The sequence below is a fragment of the Scomber japonicus genome, chromosome 23 (assembly GCF_027409825.1).
Source record: "Scomber japonicus isolate fScoJap1 chromosome 23, fScoJap1.pri, whole genome shotgun sequence".
Lineage (NCBI taxonomy): Eukaryota > Metazoa > Chordata > Actinopteri > Scombriformes > Scombridae > Scomber > Scomber japonicus.
The window spans coordinates 14,367,538-14,395,338 of record NC_070600.1 but is presented as its reverse complement, the minus strand read 5'-3'; the positions used below and the strand labels follow the sequence as shown (position 1 = coordinate 14,395,338).

Sequence of the window (27,801 nt, the reverse complement as noted above, 5' to 3'; positions counted from 1 at the left end):
CACATCATTTTGTTCCCAGTGTGGAGGCAGATATGTGGCCATTTTCTCTTGTTATTGTCTTGAAAAAATGCTCTTTGATACACTATTTTCTCCATTCCATGTGGGCCTTTGCTGTGGTTCTCTCTTCATTCTCTGAATCTCATTCTTAAATCCATTGTATCTCATTGTCGCAGCAGCATTCAATGCCACACCCCTACAGTGGAGGAGCAAGCACAGGAGGAGGAGCAGGAGGGAGCATCCCCCTCCAAACTCTCCCCGACCCCCCTTCTATTTTCTTCCCCTCCATCCCCGAACGCCCCGTTTCCTTCTCGCCACCTCCCACTGGCCCTCCAAAGGCCTACAACACCCAACGACGCAAGAGCACATCCATTCTCGAGGCACATACCCGACACTTCCAGCCTGCCTACACTCGGTATGGGAGCAGCCTGCACCCCTTTTCTGGGATGGAGACTGTTGACACCCCCTCTCTCTTCATGGTCAATCCTGGCTTTGCAGCAGCTGCTCAGAGACTTGGCGTTGGGGAACCTATGCATCACCCAGGACAATCTGACGCAAGTTTGTATGGCTATAAAGACATGAGGGCAGAACACGAGGAAGCAGTGAGGAGATTAAGTCTAAATCAAGCTGCCCTATTGGACCATTATGAAGCAATGGCGTATGGAGGATACCCAATGACTGCACACCAGCTTGGTCACTTGAGTTTCCATCAGCAGAGACAAGCTGCAGCTGCGGCTGCGAGTTTGGGCTTTGACCCAGGACCTCCACCTCAACCAGGATTCTTGCACTCACACCTCATGCAAAGAATGAGTGCACACAGTCCGATCCCTCCACCTTTACCTTCTATGAATGCATCTACTGGTGGCTCTGTGTCTTCTTCATCATCTGATGGATGCTATCCGCCACCACAGCATGCCTCCTCTTCCACTTTTCCTATTTCTGCACCTCCAGTAATGGCTGATGCCCCACCGTCTACTGGAAGTGTATTTGAATTTCATTTAGCTGCAGCCGCTGCAGCTGCTGCTGGTGACCCAAGCGTCCTTGCATCCAGGCTTTACCGGGCCCGAAGGAGCTCTATGGACCTCCCTCTAGACGACAGCACTGGAACAGGATCAGGTGGCTCTGGCACATACAGTCGACTCCAGCCAGTGACAGAAGAGCTGTACACATATCTCAGTCCTGAGCTCCCCTTACCTCCAGGAAGTCTTCTCCTTCATCACACAGGTGTAACCATCAAAGACAGAAGCCCAGAACCATCTAGTGACTCTCTGGCCTCCTCTGATGCAGGAGAGTTCCAGTCACCTCCTCCACCACCTCTCCTCCCTCAATTCGACTTCTCAGCCGCTCAGTCCATCCCTCACTCGTCCTCCGTTACGTTCTATGAATCATCAGGGGGAGTGCCTCCCATAGACACCCATGGACATCCACCCTCCATGCAGACCTTTCTCCCTCCCACTCCATCGTCCGAGCTCCCACTTGGGGGAACATCATCAACTCAGCTGGAGTCTCTGATCCAAAGTGTCTGGGCACGACATGGAGGGGTGGTACCAGCCCAACCTGATATGACATACCATGAGTCATTGCTGGCCATGCAGGCCACTAACCCCACACTGGTACTAAGTTTAGATCTTAAAAAGACCCCTAGACCCCTGGGTCAGTTACTAGTTGAAATTATGGAAGCTCCTTTTCAGAGAAGATCCTAAAATAGCTGTTGATGAATGAATATAATATAAATGCAATATTACAGTACAGTACACTTTGACTGAAAAGTGTCAGTCTCATAGATTAATATTTTCATATTTATTGCCACAGATTTCTGACTGTCGGAAGGAAATCAATAGATATTTGATTTGATTTGATTTGATTTTGATATCTGCCCCAACTTGTACCTGTAAAGTTTAATAACAAAATATTTTTAATCATATCTATCTATCTATATATCTATGTATATCTATATCTATATATACATATATACACATATAAATATATATACTGTAATGTGTAAGTGAATTCATTCTTCTATTAAAAGAAGCTTCATTAATTTACAAAAGTAATCTGACCCAAGGGCTGAGATACCAACCCCTTTTGTATTGTTACCCTACCGCCCCAGGAGCCCCAGCAGATGCTTATTCCTTACCGTGTAGTCTTAAATTATTATTTTAACCCCCTTTAGTCATATGAACATTACAGAGAAAGTCTCATGGTCTGCCTTCATAACGTCTCACATTATTCATTCTTTGACAGCAATCGCCTCCAAAAGGAAATGGCAGAAAAATGTTTAGTTTAGAGCATCCAGATCATATCTTGGTACGACCAGAATCACTTGATTCCAAGACCAAATTAAGAATAATGTGCATAATGAGGATGATGCGCTCCGCTCACATTTCTTTTCCATCTAAATGGGATAATTGTCCCATTATTTTGTGGGACAATGTTGACATTTCCATCAAACATTTTCCTGACATTCAGAAGGTAGTCTTTGAGACACACTCTGTTATACAAGCTTTATGAGCAAACCATCTAAGCCTCCTCCTCTTTGTCTTTTTATTGTGTATTTTTGATTTGTTGTTATCAGTAAGTAATATTTTGTCTGTATGTTCATATACTGTATGTCTGTATATGAGAAATGTGTGTTTGTGCAGGTATACTATACGTATGTATGTATGGTATACTTGAATTCTTGCTCATACAAATCCACAGTCCGTTTGGCCCCTAAAATCCCAAAGTCGTATTCAAACTTTAAAATCTAATGTTATATCCTACAGTATGTATCTACAGATTTAATGCTATGGATATTCTATCCATGATGCTTGTAAGACAATCAGTGAAGTGTAACGAGGCTGTGAGACTGTTGATTTGTATGGACAAACACACAGAAACATACAACAAAACCAAAGAGGCTTAGAAGGACCTACATGTAGCAACTGTGGCCATGCAGGTAGACATTTCATTTGTATATTTTAGATTCTTTCTGTTCTGTGTTGTATTGCTAAAGAGCGTGGCTTCAAGTCAGTTCTTTGTTTCAGCTTCTTGTGTTATTTCCCGCCCAGACTGGAAATCAACTTCTTAAACACGGTTCAAAGGTCACAGTTGAAATTCATTAAACCCTTAGAACGCTGATATCATCAATGTCACCTTTTCTTTCTTCATTGTTTACTTTGAACCACGTCTTTTCATTTCTTCAATCTTTGTTCTCTGGATTTAGCTGTTTTTTATTTCATGTAATTATTCTGAAAGTCTTCCTCTTTCTATATATTTTATTAAATTTCTGTGCTGTGAAGTTATTTATTATGTTTATGTGACTGCCTATGATGTTAGGAAAAGGTAGGTAGTAGTGTGTATGGTGCAACTATACTTGTGTAAGCTCCCACCACACTTTGTGATGGAGAGCTTTGTGTCAAGTATAAAGTTGCATACAGCCTTCTAAGGGTTCATCAGACAATATGTTGGTCATAATTGTTTATATGCTGCTGCTGTCATGGTGTGCCATAGATTACTGAAAGAAGTCATGGAGAGGTAAAGCCATGTCAGGCTTGATACTCACTAGGAATTTACCATGATCAAAAATCTAATGTGAATAACTTGGAGAATAGCCAGAAAACCTGCAACAGATTTTGTTAGTTTTTTCTACCTTTCAAATCCTGTAGAGTGGCAAGGCCCAACCACCTGCCATTGAAATACACAATATTACTGTGCCTGTGCCTATATTAGGATAGTTTGGAGAAAACAGCAGCGAGCAGTTTGAAATCTTCAAACTAAAGTTTAATATTTCAGTTTTAATGTTTGGTGTCAGTAGTCCAGCTTCTATTTCATGCTTCTTTGACTCTATAACATCCACTTATTATCACTGCCAATCATTTAGGGCCTGACCTGCATGAAAACAAACCCCTGTACTCACAACCTGCCTAACCCCAGTACTGTGCCTGTACTATCAACATTACAAGCTATGTACACCCATTCTATATGTGTATATGCATACAGTAAATATTGGTGTGCATATATCTGTTTGTAGATAAATTGATGTGCTTCTGTGTGCATGTGTGCATACACAAGAAGAAAATGTAGAGTAAAAACAGATGTAACAGAAGTACCTTGTGTTTGCACTCATGTACTGTTTTTGATCTAGGAGCTACAAACATGTTCTGACTATCTTATTTTTTCTCTCTCCTTGTTGCCAATCTCTCTTTGATTTCTCGCCTCCCTCCTTTTATATCCCACGACATTGCATCTCTTCCTATCTTTCCATCTTTCTGTCTTTCTTCCTCTAAATCTGTTTTCAAGCAGCAGGTTCAAGCTTCTACCCCCCAGCAAAGCACCGGACCCCCTCTGGGCACCGCCACCTCCCAGCCAGCTGCCCCTGGAACCCCCCAGCAGGTAACTCTACCAGCAGAACAACTGAAGGAATCCGTTTTTATGCATCCAGACTTTTCTCTTCTCTTACTTCATCACTTTTCTCAGACTTTTTAATGCCACATCCCCTTGATGTCCAAACCCCATAAAGATGAAATACAAAAATATCTCCACCCTATTTTTGTGCTTATACAGTAATAACTCCTGTGTCGGCTTTTCTCTTTGAAGTATTTGCCGTTGCTTCAGGGTAACCACTCCCACAGAGATGGCACTTTGCCTGCAGTAATACCACAGTCTTTTTGAAGAAAACCGTTTGCCCTTAGCACAAACCACTGTTATGAACTAATTGCAGGCCTAAACTGATTTGATTGAGCATGAAATTGGATGTTAATAGGGGATCAAATGTTTCTTGTCTGGAAAAAAGATGGAATGTATTCGTTTTTCATTTTTTTGGAAATAGCAAAAGAGTAATCTGAGTATTTTTACATCAGAGTTCCAAGATCTTCATACTGTATTCTCATTTTACGAAAGAGTTTTAGCTAAGAGGCATGTGGGTAATGTCTCATTTTGTAATTTAACAACTTGGTGAAATTAACAGTAATGGGGATAAAATGTAATTGAAATTAATTATATTAAATACAGTTTATTTGCTGGTATTTCCCACTATTTGAGTCTTTCATAAGTGGGATTTCAGTTTACCCAGTTTTTTTATAAGCAGGACATGACTGAGAACTATATAAAACCAAAAACATTTGCATGTAAATGTTTAAATTTGTAGAGTTTTTTTTTTTTTTTTTTGTAATTTCCCTTCTTCTTATTCAATTATTGTCTCTCTCTCCCTGTTCAGGTTATGTCGTCCAGTCATTCTAACAGTTCATCAGTTCAGAGCCCCACCCACGCGTCCCTACCACCAACATCTGCACAGGTACAGTAAGAGCTCTATAAATGTAGCAGAGTACTGAATAAATATGTTCATAATGCACACAAGCTGGCAGTGATTTCTCACAGATAGATGCTTGATTTTAGAAATATCTTCCATATATGTCTTCATTCATCTTCACTGACTTTTAACTACCTGTATATATACTACATGCAGTAATTATGCACTCTTGTACATTCAAACATTCTAAATTTCATGCTGAAACCAGCTAATAAACAGAATACAGTTCAGGGTGCATATTGTAGTGTAATACATGTAGATTTGTCAGTTTAATGACCTTTGGGAGATATGAACATCAAATAGCAAGTGTGTATGGATTAAAGAAAGTCTGACAAACATACACACCATCCTGAATGTGGACATGATAAATATAATGATTCATTTAAATGACTATTTATAAGTTAGACATGTTGCCAGTAAACAATCCAGTTTTTATATCTTTTACACAAGTTCATATACTTGTTGTTCTTGGTTTATTATTGCATGTTTTTTCGGGTCTTCAATTTCTTCTTATTTTCATTTTAAACTCAGTTTGCTTCTTCTATTTTTCTTTCCTTTCTCTGGCATGCTGCCTGTGTTTATCATCGGGTTTGTTTTTCATGCGTGTTACACATACACGCCTATTTGTCTTTTTGCATGTTGTGTATGTTGGCTTATGTTTATGGTTTTATGTATGGTTATGTATGATTTTATGCACAAAATGGATGAATGTGTTTAGTTATGTGACCTCAGTCCGTCTCCCAGTATCGAACACCTTTATCTTCTGTACCAAGCTGCTCATCTAGCTCTGGTTCAGGTAACATTAAGTATCTATCCTAATAAATCTACCCTCATGTGTTTCTGTGTGTGTGCGTCTTTGTGAGTGGTTCTGTATCGGCGTGATTTAGTTGGCGACTCTGTTTGATATTAAATAGAACATTGACAGATACCCCGTGGCCCTTCCTCTTGTTTTTGTCCTTTTCGGATATAGCTGTGTCTGGTGTTGATTGTTAGCATTAATGTTAATACTATTCCTTTGTACTCCTCACATGCTCCTACTAACCATTTGATGAAAAGCATGGATCGCAAATACTTGAGCAAATTTTAAGGAAATGAAGATGGGTAATATTTCCTGGATTAGAGCTGGTGAACATTAAGAAGCGAATATGGGTTTCAGTGGGCTGTTAACACTCTTGAAAGGTGTTTAGCATCAGTGTCCAGGCCAGCATTCACTATGATTTTGTGTTAAAGAAACAAACTAAATAGTAACTCCCAATGGCAGATGTTTGAGACATAACAGATTTACTGTTTTTGCAGTATACTATGTATTTACCTCATACACCTGCTCACTGCTTTGTGGAGAGCAATGAAAAGTGCCATTGAATCAAAACACATTGTTCCCAAATCACCACCTGGAAGGCATCACTTCACCCGTTTTCAAGTGAAATAAAGCACATAAGCCCAAAAACCTGCCTTACATTGTAAAGTCTTAGCGGGATGAAACATTTGAATAGGTTTTCACTATTAGGTGTGTTGCCCATCTACATTGTACGAATAATTTGCGTGGTTTCCCACCTTTAAAACTATACTGCACACTGTCTGTAGAGATCTAAGTTTTGTTTTGTGATTGCATGGTTTGGGACTGGTGTGTGTTTGACACAGTTGTCCTGTCACATAGTTTGCTGTTTGATTTGAGACACTAATAGACTTAATCTGTGTTCCACTTGTGTTGCTCGAAGAGTTTTTTTGTTGAGAGTCTCGGAGTCAAGTGTGTCAGTAGTGGGTCAGTGAACTATGGATGACTTTTTCTTTTGAAGCCTTTAGATAACATCATTTATCACAAGACCAATAAAGAGCCAGACCAACAAGCTAACAGGCCAGCTGCTTTTTCTTTTTGTAAACACATTCATTATATTTTAGATGACCAAACAGTAAAAGATCATCTTCAACTCACTGACCCATCACCAAGGCAATTGACTATAGATTGGCCACTCTGTCTGTGCTCATCACTCTCGATCACTCGCTGGGTTTATCTACGTCTTTATCCTCCCCCCTGTGTCGTTGCTTCGTCCCTTTTCTCACTTTTTCCTTCTCTTCTTGACCCTTCCTCCTCTTCTTAGCCCAGTGTCTCTCCGCCTACTTCTACCGTTTCCTTGGTGACCCCCCCTTCTCGGTCGCCATCCCTTCCTGTTACCTTGTCGACAGCGATCATGGCTTCCCCTCCCTCTTCTCTGACACTCCCTGTTGGGGTGGTGCCTACTATTGTTCCCCCTCCTCCTCCTTCTCCTGTGCCCACACCTGTGCCTCAGCCAATGGCCACTGTGGTGCCTGTCATCAGTGTGGTCACCGACCCGTCTGATACTCCCATGGAAGCCCCTCCCCAGGTACTGGTTGTGGACAGTCAAAGTCATCAAGTGGATATGTCCCTGTTCACCGTACTTTTTTTTAACTTGGGCACAAATAAATAGTTTTAGGGCACCCCTGTTCACTACGTTGGTGATGCACAAAGATGTATTTTCAGTAGGTTGTAAGTTTCACTATTTTTCAAGTTTTTGCACTTTTGCCTAACACTGTTTCACAAAAGCATACAACAGCTTCAAATGTGAATAGCAGGTGTGCTGTTGTTAGATTAAGATGTCATCAAATCATCATCACTTTGGCAACCACTGTTCTAAAGACTCAGGTTAATAAGTTATTACTTGGCCATGCTTTGTCTAGTACAGCTATTTAAAAGGGAAGATGGGAGGATGAGAGGGCAGCTTTTGATATCAGTTTTGAAAGTCATCCATTTTAGCACTACTTTTGCCAGTTCGCATCTCAAATGTTGGGAACTGTGCTCTGTATGAAGAGTATTTATCTTGCAGAGCTGTAACTGTTGGAAAAGTTTCTTGGGTTATTTGTGTGATGTTTCTGAGGCAGTGAAAGATTTCAAATATTTATATAGAAAGAAAAAAAAGCTGCAAGACACAGCTTTGATTGGTCTTCAAATAAGTCCAATAAGTGATAGAATCCATCAATCACTGTCAATGGATTTCTTTTTGGTTCAAATGTAAGAGTCTGCTTCTTCTTCTATTTCTCATATACAGATTATGAGACTTTAGAGATTATGAGAAAATGTTCATGTCATTTTTTGCATTGGAGATATGCATCAAATAAGTACAGTCCAGTTTCTTTTCTCTTTTGAAGCATTGAACAAAAGGTTTATCCGTTTTGTTCCATGGCCTAGTTTTAGTTCATTTTAGTCCTGGTTCTGATATGTTTTGAGCAATCTTTTATTTTAATCCAATTCACTTCAGTTACTATAAAACCATGAAGACATTGTTACTGATCAAATTTGTTTTTTGTCTCTTACTTTTGCCACTCTTATGCTGCCATGCTGTATTTCTTCCCTTAAAAATTCCCTAACGTTGGTGGTGATGGCAATCATACTAACTGTGCATGTGTGTGTGTTTCAGTCTGCCTCCCAGTCTTCAGAGCTGTGCCAGTCCCAGCTACAGCCACCTCAAGTTCAGTCATCTATAGAGAGGTAATACAAGCACGCACAAGCAAACTCAAACACACAATCACTGAACTGATGCCACACTCCTCTCACAAAACCACATTTCCTTTATCTCATCTGTAATTATTTCTCTACCTCCACCTCATCTCTTTACCTCAGTGGCCACTCTGAGACTTCAGGTCTGAGTGACGGCAATGAGGGAGGAGGGGGAGGTCGTCATGAAGGGCGCTCCACCAAGCGACACCAGAGACGATCTGTTCGCAGTCGATCACGCCATGAGAAGACCTCCAAGGCGAAACTCAATGTTCTCAATGTAATGGCACATCCTATTAATCCTATAAAGTAATAAACAATAATCATCTTCTGCTTTATCCACTGTTGGTATTTATTGGTTGTTACAGAGTTACGAGTTGCACTAAAAGTAATTTGAAACATCTAATCAAGAAGCTCATCTGTTTACATTCTGTGTGTTTATGCATGTAGATCTCCAATCGAGGAGACAGGGTAGCAGAGTGTCAGCTGGAGACCCACAACAGGAAGATGGTCACCTTCAGGTTTGACCTAGATGGAGACAACCCTGAGGAGATAGCCCATATCATGGTACACACACTGTCATCGATTCATTGTTTCCACTAACTCCTTTGATTAATTTACTCTCGCTAATCCAATTACTGCATTAACAGCTCTATTCTAGGCTGGAATATGCTTCACATGCCAGCGCGTCCACTATCTGCTCTTTGCCATTCACTGAAGTACACATAATTGCTGTTCTCTTGTCCTTGTCCTTTCATGGAGAGAGTTGTAATCCGGGTCCCACACGAGACAAAATGACACCTGTGCGGCCACAAAATCTGCCAAACGCGGGCATGAGAAGCATAACGCATCGATACTGTTCTCTCTGTTTCATACTGTGCACACACACTCATCTGAATCTCTCGCAAAGCCAGCTTGTGACCTATTGTTTTTGTGTTGATGTGTGCACGTCCAGGTCCAGAGCGAGTTTATCCTGGAGAGTGAGCGGGACTCGTTCATCGAGCAGGTCAGAGAAGTGATAGAGAATGCTGATGAGAAAGGCCTGGAGAGGGACGTAAACAGCAAGGTAAATACAACAAGTTTTCTGGTGGTTGAAAGTTGCTCAAATGTTATAGTTATTGTGTAGTGTGTGCACCTTGTTTGCCATAGTTGATCATGTTTATAACATGTTATCTTATTGATTTACAGATAGCAGGTGACATGGCGCAACAGATTCCTGCTATATCTGTCCCCATGCCAGGTAACAATAATATTACTCATAATAAGCATTATGGTAACTTCATTTAGCTGTTTTATAGATCAATCTTGAGATAACGATAATGTGCAAAAATTATTCTCATGGAGATTAACAAATTACAATACTGCATTTTGCCCTTCCTTTCTTCCCAGACAACCCTCCAGGTGAGACAGCACAAGTGGTTCACTCAGCAGGTCGCAAGTTCATCGTCAGCCCCGTACCTGAAGCCAGGCTGAAGGAACCAGCCTTTCCCACCTGTCCCTCTCCTGCCCCTGCACCTCCTGTTGAAACAAGTAAGACTACTGTGTGTGTGTGTGTGTGTGTGTGTGTGTGTGTGTGTGTGTGTTTGTGTTTGTGTGTGTTTTTGTATCATTTGAATACATAGGACATGTTCTGGTGAAACATGTTCAACTTTTGATGAACTGTTATAATTATGATGTCGAAAAACAAAATATGAAAATATGGTTGTTTAAGAAAAAAAACAGAAAAAAAAGCACTGATTTTTCCAGCAACTTGAAACACACACACACAAAAATACACACAAAATGACAGTATACTTAGTCACACACACAGTTATTGGATTAAGCTGTAATGCTTTTAGAGGAAATTGCGCAAATGTTCTGTGCAAATGTAATAACACACTGGTATTTATTTAATTTTCATACCATAGGATCTTCTGGTAGAACACTGAAATATAAATAGATCTATCTAATCTTCCAACTGATTATGAGGAATTTTGAATATATATCAAAAATACCTTCTTTGATACACAATGCTCAAATGGTATTGCAAGAATTTAAAAAGAGAATCAAAGAAGTAGATAAAAACAAAACAAGAAGTATTGTCCTTTCTAATTCTGTAAATAACGCCAAGGAGACACATGACATATTCTGATATTTGACATGCATACCTTTACAAGACAGAGAGACGCTGTGGACAAATCCAATCAGCATCACTAGACTAAAGGTAGTCATACTTTAAGTGGTAACCGTATCCTCCTGTTCACACTCTGACTACAACACATGCTTTCTATATATGACATAAAAGCAAACAATTAAATAAACATTGAAACCTAGAATAACTAATGTAAGTCAAATGAAGCAATTCAGGCTTCTTTCATAACCCTGTTGAAAGTCCCCATCATCAGTCATATGACTTCACTACGTGTGTCCCACTAATTGTCTCCTTTATGAGATTGTAACATTTGATTTGACTTCACAAAGAATAGTGCTGACACAATCATGTACTTGGCCTTATGTGGTTAATAACACCCATTTTTGGATCTGCCAGAGAGTGAAAACAAACCATGAAAAGTATTTGGACAATCTCAAAGTGGACAGGATGGACTTTGTGGTTTAAAATTCACCAAGTGCTCGCTGATAGGGGAATGTTGGGAATGTCGCTTTAAATTAAATTAACAATTAGGATCTGGACCTGAGATAACTTTTGTTGTGATTTGGCGCTATATAAATAAAATTGAATTGAAATGAATTAAAACATTTTCTTTTTTCTAGTTCCTCCAGCTTCAGCTCAAGCTCCATCTCAGACTCCAGGCCAAGGTTTGGGGTTGTCCCAGTCTGCGGGAGCGATCAGCTTACAACAAGCATTCACTGAGCTCAGACAAAACCAGAATCTGTTTGACCCGGGACCTAGCACCGCCCCAGCCTCCATCCACTCCGCCCATCCTCTACAGACAGCATCTTTACCTTTGCAGGCAAGCACCATCAGTGGATCTGCTCCTACTTTGGACCCTACTGCTGGACTTGTCCCTTCTAATTTAAACCAGGCACAGGAGCAGGTCCTGGATTCCTCCACTCCCTCGCCTTTACCTGCTGTCTGTCTCAGTCCTCCTTGTACCTCCTCCCCTCCTTCTACTATGGTGAATCAGTCCATCCTTCAGTCACTGGTACTTTCACAGACACCCGTACAGGCTGTGTCCCAACCCCAGGGACAGGGGCAAGCACAAATTCAGCCCCAGGCTTTCACACAGCCTCAGTCCCCAGCAACAGTTCCGGCTGTCAGTGCTACTTCAGTACCTTCCTCTTTACCACTGGCCAGCATCCCTCCAACAATGCTGACCTCCCCTCCTTCCTCCCAGACTGTTCCCCTTGTATCATCTCCTCCCTCCTCTTCCATCCTTCCAGCCAGTGAAGTCCCCTCCGATCATCCCTCAGTCGCTCCCATCTCTTCTGCTACTTCTCTTTCTTCCCCTGTCATCCCCACGACTGCCATCCCGGGCCCTCAGCTCACTCCCTCTGCTGCTTCCCATCCCACTGCCCCTTCCTCTTCCTCCGCCTCCTCCTCTGTGGGGCTCCAGCCAGTGACCACCAACGTTCCTTCAGTCCAGCCAACCCTGGTGCACTCCCAGCCGCAGACAACAGCCTTGCCTGGACAGACACACGCTCAGTGTGGGGAATGTGATGCAAGGTGAGAGATGCTTTATGTGTATTCACTCCTAACTAGGGCTGGGAATCACACCTCAGTATTTTTTTAGGTACAGACCAAAATGTTTAAATAATACTTAATCGAAAACTATCAATTCCTGAAAGCGGGCATCAATCTGTTAAAGGTTCTTCATTTAAATCACAATTTCACAAATGTTATTATTTAATTTAAAGTTAAATCAGATCTTTGTTTGATAATGTTAAAAAAAAGTGTTGTCGCATCTTTTTAGCACTAATAATAAACAATTAAAAATGATACCGACTCTTGCTATACAAGTCAAAGGCAATTGTTTCCTATGTCTTTGTAGAGAAAATGAATATAGTTAATATATATATATATATCCTTTATCAGTTAAGATCTTTCCAGCAACATTGACTGTACCAACTGGATTATTATATTAATTTAAATATTTAAAGAAAATTGACAATTCGTTACTAATAACTGATTGGTTTTCCTAACCAGCTCCCTACTATAAAAATGGACAATTTAGAACAGTTTTATTTTGCATGAGATAAGCTCTACAGTATATATGTGTCTGTGCTCATCTCAGTAAAGTGTTATTTCATAACTTCCTTGCACCAATCAGGATTTAGTAACATTGAAATAAAAATGTGTTGACAGTTTTCAGGTTATTATAGAAAAAAGAAATTGAAAAAAAGCTTTCTCGGGCTGCAAGTCATTTATCGAACAAAGCTGCAGGATTTTCACTGATATCTTTTTTCAGGTGTGAGGCATCTACTGAGTCCCAAGGCAAACCGGATGATATCCAAGTTCTGGAGAAGAAGCTGCGGTCTCTCTTCATGGATCTTGGTGGAGGTGTGTCGTCCCCCCAGGGTGACCTGCTAGCTGCTGACCCTACCTCTGGAGCATCTGTGGGAGGTACCTCATCCCCTATGGGCCCCTGCTCTACTTCCACCACCTCTGTCACCACACCCGGCTCCAGCCAACCAGCCAATCCTCCTCAGCCCCCCTCCAGCCTAGCACTGGGGTCACTGGGGTCACCTGCCACAATCCAGGGCCCCGGAACACCCATCTCCACTCCTGCTCAGACTGGTAGGATGTGTTTCTGCATAGTGTCAGTTAAGCTGTGTTTTTATAGTGTTTCTCAATGACTTCATGTTGTCCATTTCCACAGTCATCCCTGCCTCATCCTTTGGCCAGACCACTCCATCCAAAACTCCCTTATCCAGGGTACCGGTGAGTGAGTTTTGTAGTGATAGCAATATCAGTTTTTCATCTTATTAGACTACTAACTGTATCATTTATTTATTTCTTGATTTATTTATGATTTATTGGTAGCTCTGCCAAAGTAATTTACAGTACTACATTTTTAATGAGTCACTGATCATTTAAAGTTTAGGAGTTACAATATGTTTCTAATCACTTTCTTCACATCTCATCTAGCATGTAAATTTCTTTTAACATTCTCCCCAATGAACACTAACCTCCACTACAAATCTTTTCTCTCTAATTTCTCCCACTCTCTGTCTTTCCATCACCTCTGTTTTTCTGGGATTAGGCCAGTTCTCCTCCTTCAGAACTCCTGCCATCCTTCCCTGGACCTTGTCTAATACAGGTGTTTTTTGCTTCCATTTAAGAGTTGCTGTTTCCATTTCGAAGCAATAATGCATTAATACTGAGCTCACTATGTTTATCAAGTGGTATCAGTTCTTTGCTGTGTCTGTATTGGGCTTGTATGGGTATTTGTTGTGTATGAATAGTGCTTCTGCTTATGTCCTTTATGTCTGATTCACTACAGTATGCACCAGAAATAGCTAAACCTAACCCTATGTGACAGAAGCCTGAAGGGAGATTATAGTTCAAGTCTTACAAAAAAGTCAAACATTACTCTTCATCAGTGATCTAAGGAGGAGTTAAAATGCTTCAGTAAAAACAAATCAAACAAATAAATGAAGTGAATACAACACAAGTTGCATGCATTTAATACAATTAAATATTTTTTAACATATGTTTTTAATTTAACTATGGCACAGTGATGCATATACAGAAAGGAAACAAATATGTGTATTGTATGTAGCATTTTATATCTTCCACAACAATGTGTCACTTAAACATTACAAATCCAAAAAAGGGAAAGTTTAAACATTATTAGGAAAGAAATAATTATAGAGGATTAAAGTGGAACTAGGTTGCAGACAGGAAATCGGAGAGGCAGGTAAAGAGAGACAGAGAGGGAGGTAGCAGACAGATGGGCTGTCAGTACTGGATAGATGCCTCACGGCAGACAGACAGTGAACTGGCTTCAATTTCCAGACTGTTTTGTTGGTGCTGTGAATACTGCTGTCTATAAATAGATCTTCCATTTAACAGGAACAGCACGCTGAATAAAAATGTATGACTTGTAACTCTTTTATGAAAACTCTAACCTGCCAAGTTACTGACATTCACTTCTCGTCTCTTACGTAACTCCCACGGGCGAGACTTGTCCTCTTTGATTAAGATAATCCTGCTGTAGTTAAAGCTCTCCGGGGTTTCGATTTTAATGATTTATTTTTTAATTGCAATTAAAATGCTCACAAGAAAAAAAAGACCCTGTGTGCCCCCTGAATCACTTCACCTATGTGTGTGACACAGGAGGGTCAGATTTGGTAAAATTTGGAGGAATGATGCCCTTTGACACTGCTGTCTTTTAAATTTCATACACACATGTGCCATTTGTTGTGCAACACAAAGTCAATATTTCAAACTATGAAATATTTTGTACTCTTTGTTCAGTTTTGGTGAACCCTGAGGAAAACACAGTTACTGATTGGACCAAGAGATAGGAATGTGTTTTGCCTGCTTAGTCACAGTTGAGCGGACATAACAACGCTGAGCTTTGTATTACTAGGGCTTGTTGATGAGGGTAAATTACTATCACAATATCATATTTGCCATATTTATATATATTATGAGCCAGATATATGGAGAATCACAAAACAATTACAATGAACTGTGCTCCAATATTATTTCTAACTCTTTAGGTAAGTAAAACAAACACTTTAAGTGTTTTTAATTACAATGTGCATGGAATCATTCATTTGAACAATTGACATTTGTAGATCCATTGCAAGCTAAACATGTGCTAAAAGTGAATAAAATGTAAAAGGTAACAACTTATCACCCAGCCCTAGGTGCCTCAATGCGTGTTTTTGGCTGATCTGTGCATATATGTATATGTATATATATATATATATACACACACTGCAGTGTCCGAACCTTTCTCCGTTTCTATATTTTATTACTATCATTTTTTGTATCTAAAAGTATAATTTCCTGTCTCAAGTCCCAGCAACCTCTAGAGGACCTGGACGCTCAGCTGAGGAGAGCATTGAGTCCAGAGACTGTTCCACACTCACAGGTAAACACACACATACGTTATTCTTACTGCTCAAATTACATCATGTTTATCATCAGTGGCAATCATAGATTTGTTCTGTTTGTTCTTCCCATGCTAACTTCAGGCTTCTCACAGTGGCATGTCCTCAGCGGGACAAGCAAGTATGTATAGTATATTTACTAAATCTGCTGTTCTACACATCTGTTTTGTATCTGCCTGTCTGACATTTGTAACATGTCTTTCAGTTCCCTTCTCCCTGGAGGATGACACTATGTCCTCTCCTGCTCCTCCTCCTCAAGGTGGAATTAAACTGGGGAGATTTAAGGTAAGACTTCCTTCATGATAGACCAAACAAGAATATCCACTCATTTTGAGTGGATATTACCTAAAAATGACATAATGAAGGTTTTCTTGAGCCAATACTACCTACAGCATGCTCATTGTCACATGGTTTCTACACAGCTATCACAGCTACACCATAAACTGGAACAAAAGCATAAATAACCCAAAAAAGAAAACAGTGCAGTGTTGGCAAGGTCATGAAAAAGACATGGAATTAGAACCAGGACAGTGGAAGAGAATCAAATGAGCAGTTGATCAATAACAGCTCAATAATATCTGTCCTTTTTTCTCCCTCTTTCTTTATAGTTGCTAATTTCTAATTTTTCCACTACTTAGGTTTCATTGGCCACTGAAGAAACTCCAGTCCAACGTCCTGCCTGCACTGAATCGTCCACCACCACCTCCTCTTCATCTTCTTCCTCGTCATCCTCCAGCCTCTCCAGCCCGGAGAACACACTGCACAAGGACTCCACATCTCCTCTGAGAGGGGGAGGAGGACAAGGTGGAGATGTTGTGGATGGACTTCCCAAAAGAACTCTGGGAGGGTCTCACCAACCCTCCCCTTTCACCTCCCCCTGCCCCTCTCCCAAGCCCACCACTACCATTGGACGCTTCCAGGTATTTCCTGTTTGTATCTTGTAGTTTAAAACATATTTACTATTTGCCCCTACCTCCTCCTTTCCTTCCCTCTTCTTCTACAACAATTTGCTCTTTTATTCCAGGTCACCACCAACACTGAGGCCCGTGTTGGCAGATTCTCAGTCAGTCGGGCCCAGGAGCAGAGTCTCGAGTTCAGGCAGAGTCCTACTCCAGCTGCCCAGGCTGCTAACGGGCCCACTGATCCCGGGCAGAGTCTGACTCCAGATCCCACTCATAAAACCTCTCTGCCGAGCCTAAACAACAACTCCTTCAATAACTCCTACATCAGTAGTGACAACGACTCTGAATTTGAGGATGAAGACTTCAGACGGGAAGTCAATCGCCTCAGAGATAAGTGAGTTATCTTTTATTCTCTTTTTAACCACCAGAGCCAAAACAATTCTGCTGGTCTCTCAACACCCCTTTCTTTTACACCTCTCTATCACACCTTCTTTAATGGGCTAACTGCTTTGAAGAAAACTATATTTCTTTCTACTTCCTCTCCTCTTGTTCCTCTTTTCTATTTCAGTTAGATTAACTACCCAGAAAAAAGTAAGCTGTGCTCTGCTTCTCCTTTCTCTTTTTCTCTCTCCCCTTCAAGGATGAGGTTAACCACCCACTTTCCATAACTACTTCTCTTTCTCTTCTTCTTTCTTTGAACAGGGATGTTCAGTGGGTTTTTTTTAACTAGGCTAATTTCTTGTTCCTGTTTAAATCTTAGTATTTCTCTTTTGAAATTTTTATTCCTATTATTTTATTCTAACAATATCCTCTCTGTATACTGCCAGGCACATGCGTGAGATTCAGGCCCTACACTCCCGCCAGAAGGAAGAAATAGACTGTCTTTTCACCAAGCTGGGAAAGGTACAATAAAATCATCATGGTTATCATCATCATCATTAGTGCAGACAAAATGAACAGCATCACAATACAATACTGTACAGCACAAAGCAACTTGTTTACTCTTGGTATAGGTCCCCCCAGCTGCAGTACTCCCTCCAGTTATAACCTTGACTGGCAGGAGAAGACGACCTACCAAAAGCAAATCCTCCAAATCTTCCAGAACCAGCTCCACGCATGGCAGCAAGAGTCCATTACAGCAAGGTGGGCTTCTTCAAACATTTATATTAAAGGTTCAGTTCACCTAAATCACAAAAACACATTTTTTCTCAGCTACTTCTAGTACTATCAAGACATGCAGATATTTATGGAGATTTATTCTGTATTTATCATGCATTTGTTGGGCATACAGCAATAAAAATACCATTAAAGAAAACGGCACAATACTGAAGATAACCACAGACCATGTTGTCTTCATTGGTACGACTTTCTACCACAGAAATAGTCCCTAGGAAAGGGATGATGCTGATTGACTTTTGAATACAGTGGGCACTGTTCACCTCACCAAAACCTGAGCAAATTAAACCAAAAAGATGAGAAAAATATGATGTTTTGATATTTGGTTAAACTGACACTTTAACTTTAACCCTGCACATCTGAACAGTAAATTACATCCAAATATTTAATCCAGTCCACAGTCAAGAAGGTCAAGATAACAAAACATTTACTCTAATGTCAAACCATCTCTGTGTTTATGCATCCGTGTGCACATGTTTATGTGTGTATGTGTTTGTGGGGGGTGGGGGCGTGTGTGTATGTGTGTGTGTTTATCTTCTTGGTTATTTGTGCATGTGGGTGTGCGCTGAAGCAGGCTCGGAGCTTTAAAATTTCTGACTGCTTTCCCTGTCTGTTTTTCTGTGTGTGTGTCAACGTAAACGTGTGTGTCTGGGTTGACGGGTGTCTTATCAATGTGTGTGTGTGTATGTGTGTATGTGTGTGTTGCCTGTATGTGTCTACGCTCTCTGCGGTGTGCCGTTCCTGCCCTGTCCCCTCCTGCCTATGCCTTGTGCTATCTCCAGGCAGCACTTTATCCGCCCAGAGCGTCCCAACCATGTACCCCGGCCAGCTGGCTCTGTTAGCCCCAGGAGGATTAGCCGATTCAGGCAGCAGCACTCTGCTCCAGCCCCTCAAACCCTCTCCCTCCAGCGACAACCTGTGTTCGGCCTACACCAGCGAGGCAGCGCTCTCTGTGCCCAGCTTGTGTGCTCCCACCCCAGGTAGGAACGTTGCTGAGAGTACCAGGCTGCAACAGGCCTCATCAATTAAAACAAGTTCAATTCCTGAATTACAACCACACACAAATTTGGGCTGAAACAGCTCTCCTGAAATACTGTACTGTGCATGCAGACAAAGACAAATGCATGCAGTTGGTTTGTCTTCACTCCCTCACAACAACACACTCCTCACCTCTGTCTATCTTTCTCTATTTCTCTGTCTGTCTCTGTGAAGCAGTGTGATGGCTAACTTACTGTTACATTCTTCCTGTGTATTCCTTCACCTGTGTCTCTTTCCTTCCCTCTCATCTTTACCATCTCTCTCTTCCTCTTGTCTGTCTATATTTTCTTTTTTCTCTGTTTTTGTCTTTCTCTCCTCTCTTTTATGTTTCTCTGTCTTTTCCTCTCATTCCTTTTTATCTTTTTCACCTCTCTCTCTCTCTCTCTCTCTCTCTCTCTACATCTCCTCATCTTCCTTCTTCCTCTCCTCTTCTTGTTTCCCTCCTCCCTCTCTTCAGGCTGTGTAAAGTTCAGCTGGGGTTCGGAGCGTTTGGCCTTCAAGCCTGGCGGCAGGAGGACGCGCTTTCTGAGTACGCCCTGCTTGGCTCTTTGTGTGTAACGCTTTATTTCTTTGCTCTTCTCTTTTGCCCGTCGTCCTTACTTACTTTTGTTCTCATTTTTACTCCTATATGCGTCAAGTCACGGTCTTCCTGTCTTCCCATGGGTTTTCTTCTTTGATGGAGGAAGATCCTATGCTTCTGATATGACCAGTGTCCTGCAGAAAACTGGTGTCTCCAAAAGAGTAATCTATTCAGGAATTAAAGGAAAAGATTTTATAATCAAGGGAAAACAGCTGAGCGTAGCGGTACTTTGGGTTAAGGTACTTTGCTCAAAATTGTAAAAAAAAAAACAACAAAAAACCCCCCCACAAAAACAGAGCTTTAAATTAGAGTTCTGTTGATTTCTGCTCATTTTAATGGTTATTATTGACAAAAATCCATCCTTGTTTTGTATGTTGGAGATGATGACACTTTTTAGGTACAGAAAAAGAGAAAGTTACTGCAGGACACAGACAGTTAACACAATCTTCTTACATCTGAGAGCTTCCCATAGTCATCTTCACTTACCTTTAATCTTCTTCTTTCTTTCTTTCTTTCTTTCTTTCTTTCTTTCTTTCTTTCTTTCTTTCTTTCTTTCTTTCTTTCTTTCTTTCTTTCTTTCTTTCTTTCTTTCTTTCTTTCTTTCTTTCTTTCTTTCTTTCTTTCTTTCTTTCTTTCTTTCTGTATTCTTTCTTTCTGTATTCTTTCTTTCCATTTAGCTTTCGTCTGACATAGTCTTCCTTGATAAACAGGTCATCTTTTAACTTCACATCCAATGCCTGGGCACTGCTGGCTGTGTTGAAATTGTCGAGACCAAGTCAAAATAATAGCAATGTAATTGATAAAAACGACACAGGAAAGTGTTTTATTGTGCGATGTTTATCCTGTAAATGGCTGTCAAAAGCCAGGAATGCCTTTCTCAGCATGACTTGTTCGCTTTCTACAGGGTAATAACAAAGTAACATAAAACTTCTTATTCACCAGCAACATGAGTGAATAGTTGAAGAATAATGCTGGCAATCATCTGTTTTCTTACTGTGTATTTTACTGGCAAAAAATGTCATGAATAGACTTAACAAAGGAATACAATATTTTAAGCTACTAGACTACACAGACAATATTATAAAGTAGGGTTTATTCATTTATGGTTTTGCTCTTTTCCTGGGATTTGTTGACAAAAAAAAACTAACTATATTTATCTGTTAATTCCCTCCAAAAGTGGTTAACAGATAAGACAATTTATAATAACCAAGTCTTTTGATGAATTAAGCTGATGGCCTACAGCAATGTCAGACATCAAACATTATGAGCAGCCAGTAGCATACTTACAGTTGTTTAACATACGCTCCATTTCATCACTAACCGTTAGAAGTTAGAGGTCGATGATTTGGTTTTGTTTGTATCTTAGTCTGAAATTCAATCCCTGACTGCTTTCAATTCTAAACTTTGCCTCCATGAACATAAGCAGACTAACAAGGAAAGACAAGTTCAGACCTGATGACTTGAGATTTCTGTCAGACAGTTGTGTTTTGTTTTTGTTTTTGTTTTTTTTAAACAGGAACTTTATTATTTATTTTTAATTAGACCTGATTAATTCTTATTTCTTACCCGTTTAGCACAGTTCTGTTCAAATACTGTGCATCAGTTTATTATTTATTTATGACTAAGAAACCGTTTTTTTTCTATTCATATTCATTATATGTTGTGTTGATAAGATGTTTTGTGCTTGATGAAGGGATGTTTATGAATGCTTCTGAACCCTCTACAGCTCAGACCCCTTCTCTTCTCTTCCTTCCTTCCCTCCCTCACTCCCCGTCCTCCACCCCACTTTCTCCCTCACCTGTCCTCCTATCACTTGACAGCCAGGAGGGGAGAGAGACAGACCTGGGTCTCAGTAACATGCTGCTTTGACAAAACTCCATGTATTAGCTTTACTCTGAATCCATGTTAATGACTTTTGATGCATTTTAAATCCTATATTTGACCCAGTTCTGGTGTGGTGGCCGTTTGAGCTGTAGGGAGGACTCAGAAGCACTTCAGAAACGGGGGGTTGGTTACCCAAAAGCATCCGAAAGCTTTGAGGCGGTGTATAAGTACAATTATTTAGTAGTACACCTTTAAATAGTCTAGCACAATTATTGGCATGAAAAAAGAGTTTTACACTGCTAGAAATACATTCTCTTTAAAAGCCTTTGTTACAAATATTTAAATTGCTGCACTTCCTCAAATGTTTGTCTACAGTATCATGGTCTTTTTTTACTCAGTTGTTTATTTGTATATAGATGGTGGCCTTGTGATTTGACATGTGGTCAGCTTGTCTCACAGTGCAGCTTATACAGATACACATCATGACACTGAATCCAATTTGCTTTTCTTTCAAGGGTATTTCTGCACTGTGTGACAGGGACTGTGTTTCTTAAGATGATGAAATTTGGGCAACTCAACCCCAAGGTGTTATTTATTGACTACTACAAGTTCAAATAATCGAAATAGGATGCAGTATGTGTTTGGTTGTTGGGTGTTGGGTGTTGCGTGCAGGGTTTAACTGTGACTCTCTTCCAATCCTTCGATCGTTGTCTTCCGGCTGCACAGGGAAGATGGTGAAAAAAGTCTGCCCCTGCAACCAGCTCTGTAGTAACTATCTCTGTTTTTGGTCTTTCTTCCCTCCATCCATTTTCCTCCTCCATCCTCGCATTTGCTCTGACCCTCTGCCAGATTTGAGATCAGTTCAGTTCAGCTATTTCAGTTGCTGCATCTAATAGTAATCAACTGAAATGAGGCTGAAATGACTGAACTGACCAGCCTTCATCGATTTCAAACTGACAGTGCATGCACCTGCACCTGCTCTCACACACACACGCACACACACACACACACACACACACACACACACACACACACACACACACACACACACACACACTAACTAACTCACCTAAACAGCTGTTCACCACTCTGCCATGAAAACCTGCCTCTGCTCCCTCCCTTTTCCTCTTCTCCCTGGCTTGTGGTCTGGACTACATTGCCCAGAATCCCATGCTGCTGCAGTCACTCATGACTCAGCTTCTTCTCATTCTTATTTTCCTCCATTTTATTTAGCATGACATGACAGTTTTTCTCAGATCACATTAGTTTATACTGGATAATCCCTGCATATTATGTCCCTTCTCAATAGATATCTTATATAGATCATATAAATATTCTTCAGCAGTGCTGCTTTAGGTTACATTTGTCTTTGAGGGAAATATGATCATTACATTGTTCTGTAACTCTAATCTGGATTTCAGATACATAGAAATGGCAATGAAAGAGAGAATTGTTTTAACTTGTTAGAAAATCATTAAAATACAGTGTTCCTTCAAGTCATAATAATAAAATGCACTTTCCCAGACTAGGATGATATAATAAAACTGTATATTTCTCTCTCAATTGTCACATTTATTGATTTATTTGAATTGGTAGCTATGCAATAACATGAAGAAGTACAGTGAACTTCAGAACTGCAGAACATGCTGTGATGATGCTATGATTGTGGTACTAGTATATTGTATCATATACAATATAATTTTAATGTATGCTAAATGCTACATAGCACAACACATTCATGCAGACACCCTGGGCAGTTTGCAGTGTGTGTTCTTTTTTTTTCCTGCAGTGAGCTTACTATGATGAATTTGATGCTGAGAGTTGGTAAAAAGCAAACTGACCATTGCTGTTAGAGAGCTTGAGTGCCATCTAATGTACAGAAAATGAAATACAGATCTGAGATCAGTGATACACAGGGCAACAGTGGGCTGGCCCACCACTGCTTTTTTGTGTAGGAGCATCTTGTAAGTGAATGCTGTCTATTCTCTGACAGTTTTACAGCTTGTATCTCTAATCTGAGGCAATATAGATCTTGCGAGAATATACTGCAGATGGACAATAATCATCTGAAAAAGATTTGTTGGTAAAAGCGGCCATGTTCTGGTTAAAATGTTGCTCTAATATCATAGTTTTTCTATTGTGCCTGTCTGTCATCATTATTTTCATCATTAAAACTAAACAATGTTATCAAGTGACCATCATAACATGCCAGAACAGGACCTGCATTCACATTAATCCCAATAATGATTGAACAACATCTCACATCCTTTGCTTCTCTCCTCCCCCTCTCCATCTCTCTTCACAGGGACCAATAGCACCAACGCAGTGAGCGGTTCAGGCGGTTTGGGTCAGAGCCAAGGGGGCTCTCAGTGTCTACCCCCAAATATATCAGCCCCCCACCAGAGGAAAGGAACATTCACTGATGACTTACATAAACTGGTGGACAACTGGGCCAGAGATGCCATGAACCTCTCACAGGTTTACTGCCACTTTTTTTATTCATTCATCCAAGTACAAGTTGTTTTGACATTGAAAATGTTCCTTTAACAGTGACTCACCAGAGCCTGTATTTAGTTTACCAGACATAAAGACAGATGGAGTGAAAGAAACTTAACTCTAAATGGTAGTTTGTGAGAAGCCAAAAGTGGCTGGTAGAGTAAATAAACCTCAGCTAAAACCGCCTGGCATTTGGCTGATGATATGTTTTTATGACCCGTTTCCATTTGGCACTTTATGTGCATTTGCCATGCCAGTAACTGCTGAATCTGGGGAATGGTAGCTGAAATTTACCACATTTGATTTGTTTGATGTCTGTTAGCTACATGTTGCATTAGAAAAAGTTTCACAGTTACTCCACACTGTATCAAAATAAGGGCTTTGAAACCAGAGTCAAAGATACAATAAATTCTTAATGTTGAACAAATAGTTATTTTGTGTTATTAATTAGTATGTGTTATATAATTGTATGTGCAGGTCAGTGAATTGAACTAAACACTATTCTTTTTCAGGGTAAGAGGAGTGCCAAACAGCTGCAGCAGGCCCCGGCGCAGGGACACAGCTACGAGGTTAGATTAAAAACACGCCACATCTCTCTCTCTCTCACACACACACACACACACACACACACACAAACACACACACACACACACACACACACACAAACACACACACACACACACACACGCACACACACACACAAGTTGCTTAGAGTTTATCAAAAATAATAAATCCCTTGGCCTTTTTATTGAATTTATTTTGAGCTTTTAAAATACATTTACATTCTAAATACATTTTTAAAAGCTTTAAAGGGGGCATGTCATCCTTTTTTTACTGTTATCATATTGAGTGTCTATCTTAACAAATGTTAAAGTTCCAAAATATGAAGTGAACAGATGTTTAAATCCCCCCCCGGAAAATCAAAGAACACGTCTCCGTTTGCAAACTTACCTCTACGTACCCCGGTCATACAGGGCATACCCACAAACAGCTGTCTGTTCCAGAGTGTGTGTTCCTGGTTGTTGTTCTACATGCAGTGTCTGTTGTTGGTGGTGTAAAGGGGCAGTTTCGAGGAGCTAACCAATCAGAATAGAGTGGGCTCATTGGTAGGGGGATCTTAAAGACAAGTTATTTGAACTGTAAATCATGCAAAGACATTTTAGTCGAGCCCCAAAATAAAAATATTGACCCTAAAATGTGCATGATATGAGTGGCATGTCCCCTTTAAGTTGTGCATCAGAAGTTCACTAGTTATAAGATGTAAAGTACAAAAATGATCTTAAAATGTGTCTTACATTAAATAAAATGTTTGCTTGATTGAGATTAAATGCTCTCAGTGTGAGTGTATTGCTACAGTACATGATTGACCATTTCTTTTTCTTTATCTGATGTACCTCTCACCTCCCCAGGCTATCCAGTCAGCCAGTCTGGGCAGGAAGTACTCCGCTCCCAGCCAGCTGTGCCCGAGCAGCATTGGAGGTTCCGCCCACCTCCCCACAAACCCCACCTCCGCTACCTCTATGGCTGTCCGCAAGGGCTCTCTGTGCCACCCCCCCGCCTCTTCCACCCCACCCCAACCCCAACCTCCCCAGTTCATCCACTACGCCCCCACCGCTGCCTACAGTGCACAATGGTCTGGACCAGCTCACGGCCTGTCGAACCAACACCAGGCGCCGACCCAACCTGGGCCTCTGCTGGTCAGCACCTCCCAGCCCCTGGGCCCCTACCCCACCACAGTTGGAGGACAGGGCCAGATATCCGGGCAGGGCCCACTCCAGGCTTTCCATCTGAACAACGCTTTGCAGAAGTCAGTCAGCAACCCAGGAGGACCCAACCTGAGGACCACGTAGGGCTTGGGGTGAGGGCTTGTTTAAATCACGGCCCGACTGGACTGGTGCGGAGTGGAGTGCTTTGGGCTAGATCGGCCAGAGAGGATGGAAGAAGTGGAGGAGCACGCAGAACGAGGAGTTTTACTTTACACAAACTGACCTGACCAAGAGGTGAAAAGGAAAAAAAAAGGAAATGAAAAGAAGACGGGAGAAAATCAGGAATGCGATGTCGCCACCTCCACAGTTAGTGTGATGCATCTCACCCCCTGCTTCCATCCACGTGTGTGAGAAGCTTTCACAAATGCAGTCACACAATCTCCCTTTCTGCTGCATTTGACTGTGGGCTTGTCACAGCCAGCCAAATGCTTGAGGATAAAGGAAAAGACTCATGAGTGCAATGTTAAAAGGCCAAAGAGGTTTTGACAGGGTGTTGGAATGGTGTTAATAACTGTTTGTGTGTGAGGTAATGTGTATGGGCTCTAACAGCTTGGTCACACATGTTGTATTTTGTGCTCTAAATTGAGTGAACAGCTCTGTACATGGAAGGGTATGGTGAAGAGGAGAGGAGAGGTCCATGATATCATTAAAAATGTAGAAACTAAGAGTGTTGGTGAATCAGCAGCTGAAGAGATATTTGGGCTCTTTGAACAATGATTAGTAAAATATGAGGAAATTGTTTCTCAAACGAAGGGGAGAGGACATGTTACATCAGGTTTATGGGGAGAAATGTTGTGGCCAGCTTTTACAAAACCTCTTTTAGTCCACACAGCACCTCTTATAGTTTGTTACTACAGCAAAAAAGTTGGAAAAGCTGTTTTTTGGTTGTCAGCAGCCTTCTTTTGCTAGAAGTGTAAATAACTAACTTCTAGCTTTCAGCCTTTTAAGCACTAAAAATGTTCTCAAGCTCTCAGAGCAGACAGCAACAGTGCACTTTTACCATAAAATTGAAAGTGGAATCAAGTTCATAAAGAAGTAACTGGTGGACACAGAAGGGAGCATGGCTGGCCTCACATTAGTGCTCAGTGTCAACATCAAAGGATGCACAAGAGGCTATATCATTCTGAAATCAAACAGTGGCAGCAGTTTGCATCATTAACCCTCACAAAGATGGATGCAGATAGCTTTGATGTCAGGTAAGAGCACAGCGACTGAGTTCATTACATTTGAGTTTAGTTGTTTTTCATCTGTATTCAGAATTTTTGTTGCCAGGAATTCTCCTCAAATTCATTCGAAGCACAAAGAATCCAGAACGAATCAAGAACAGATCAAATACAAGTTGTGATTTTGAACGTTTGGAGGTAAACTGACCTTAAGCCTGTTTAGTCTTGTGCTTTTCAACTTGAGAAAACCTTTGACAGCCTCTCCTCCATTACCTCCTGTGTGTTGTTCCTCCTTCCTTCTTAGAAACCATTCAAAGAGTTAGAGATGGGGAGGTGGAGATTAGAAAGGAGATGAAGAGTGAACCAAGTGTTTGTATACAGTAACAGTCAAACACCTCATCTGTTTCCTGTTACACTGCTTACATTGCTGTGTGCACCGTTGCTTAGAGTACTGAATAGAAATGGCAGATGCTTCTGCATACTAAATGCCTCTTGACCAATCACCACTCCGTCTCTTCCTCCATCCCTCTCTCCGGCTCTGTGTTGCCATTTGAAGCAATAACAACAGAAACCTTTTAGAAGGAAAAAAAAAGCCCAAACATGAGAGATCTCAGCGTGAAAAAGTGGCCTTGTTATCAGAATAATATCAGAGTCCCTGTACAGTTTGTGTCGTTGTTTATTTTTAAGAGTGTCAGCTATGATGATTCCATTTTAGTGTTACATTTTTGTTTTGTTTTGTTGGGTTTGTTGTGCTTGCTGCCCCAAGCTAGCAATCTGATACAAACACACACACACACACAACGCATGAGACATTCATATAAATACATTGACCTGCATACACACACAGTCATGCACAGACTTATGTAAATACATACACACACAAACACACAGTATTGGAGGCGTAGCAGCCATTTAACCGACATAGATTTATAGACTAATGCCTCAGTTCTTAGTGTCCTCATTAGGTTGGTTTCAACATTTGGATTGAAATGATTG

At 40.8% G+C, this 27,801-nt stretch overlaps 1 protein-coding gene across 1 annotated transcript in view; it reads left to right on the top strand.

The window, feature by feature from the left end:
* wnk1b (WNK lysine deficient protein kinase 1b) overlaps positions 1-26,854 on the top strand; it is an 84,952-nt gene extending 58,098 nt beyond the window's left edge. Inside the window, exons 12-38 of the mRNA XM_053344194.1 lie at positions 174-1,610; positions 4,285-4,371; positions 5,195-5,272; positions 7,387-7,680; positions 8,722-8,792; positions 8,925-9,078; positions 9,249-9,365; positions 9,754-9,864; positions 9,987-10,038; positions 10,188-10,328; positions 11,565-12,462; positions 13,205-13,533; positions 13,616-13,677; positions 14,000-14,056; positions 15,767-15,841; positions 15,945-15,981; positions 16,066-16,145; positions 16,499-16,780; positions 16,885-17,156; positions 17,590-17,665; positions 17,776-17,905; positions 18,721-18,918; positions 19,434-19,526; positions 22,107-22,148; positions 23,686-23,858; positions 24,389-24,445; positions 25,286-26,854. Of these exons, the coding sequence (XP_053200169.1) occupies positions 174-1,610; positions 4,285-4,371; positions 5,195-5,272; positions 7,387-7,680; positions 8,722-8,792; positions 8,925-9,078; positions 9,249-9,365; positions 9,754-9,864; positions 9,987-10,038; positions 10,188-10,328; positions 11,565-12,462; positions 13,205-13,533; positions 13,616-13,677; positions 14,000-14,056; positions 15,767-15,841; positions 15,945-15,981; positions 16,066-16,145; positions 16,499-16,780; positions 16,885-17,156; positions 17,590-17,665; positions 17,776-17,905; positions 18,721-18,918; positions 19,434-19,526; positions 22,107-22,148; positions 23,686-23,858; positions 24,389-24,445; positions 25,286-25,726 (5,844 nt within the window). The 3' untranslated portion in view covers positions 25,727-26,854. The remainder of the gene's footprint in view (positions 1-173; positions 1,611-4,284; positions 4,372-5,194; positions 5,273-7,386; positions 7,681-8,721; positions 8,793-8,924; positions 9,079-9,248; positions 9,366-9,753; positions 9,865-9,986; positions 10,039-10,187; positions 10,329-11,564; positions 12,463-13,204; positions 13,534-13,615; positions 13,678-13,999; positions 14,057-15,766; positions 15,842-15,944; positions 15,982-16,065; positions 16,146-16,498; positions 16,781-16,884; positions 17,157-17,589; positions 17,666-17,775; positions 17,906-18,720; positions 18,919-19,433; positions 19,527-22,106; positions 22,149-23,685; positions 23,859-24,388; positions 24,446-25,285) is intronic.
* The last annotated feature ends 947 nt before the right edge of the window (positions 26,855-27,801 follow it).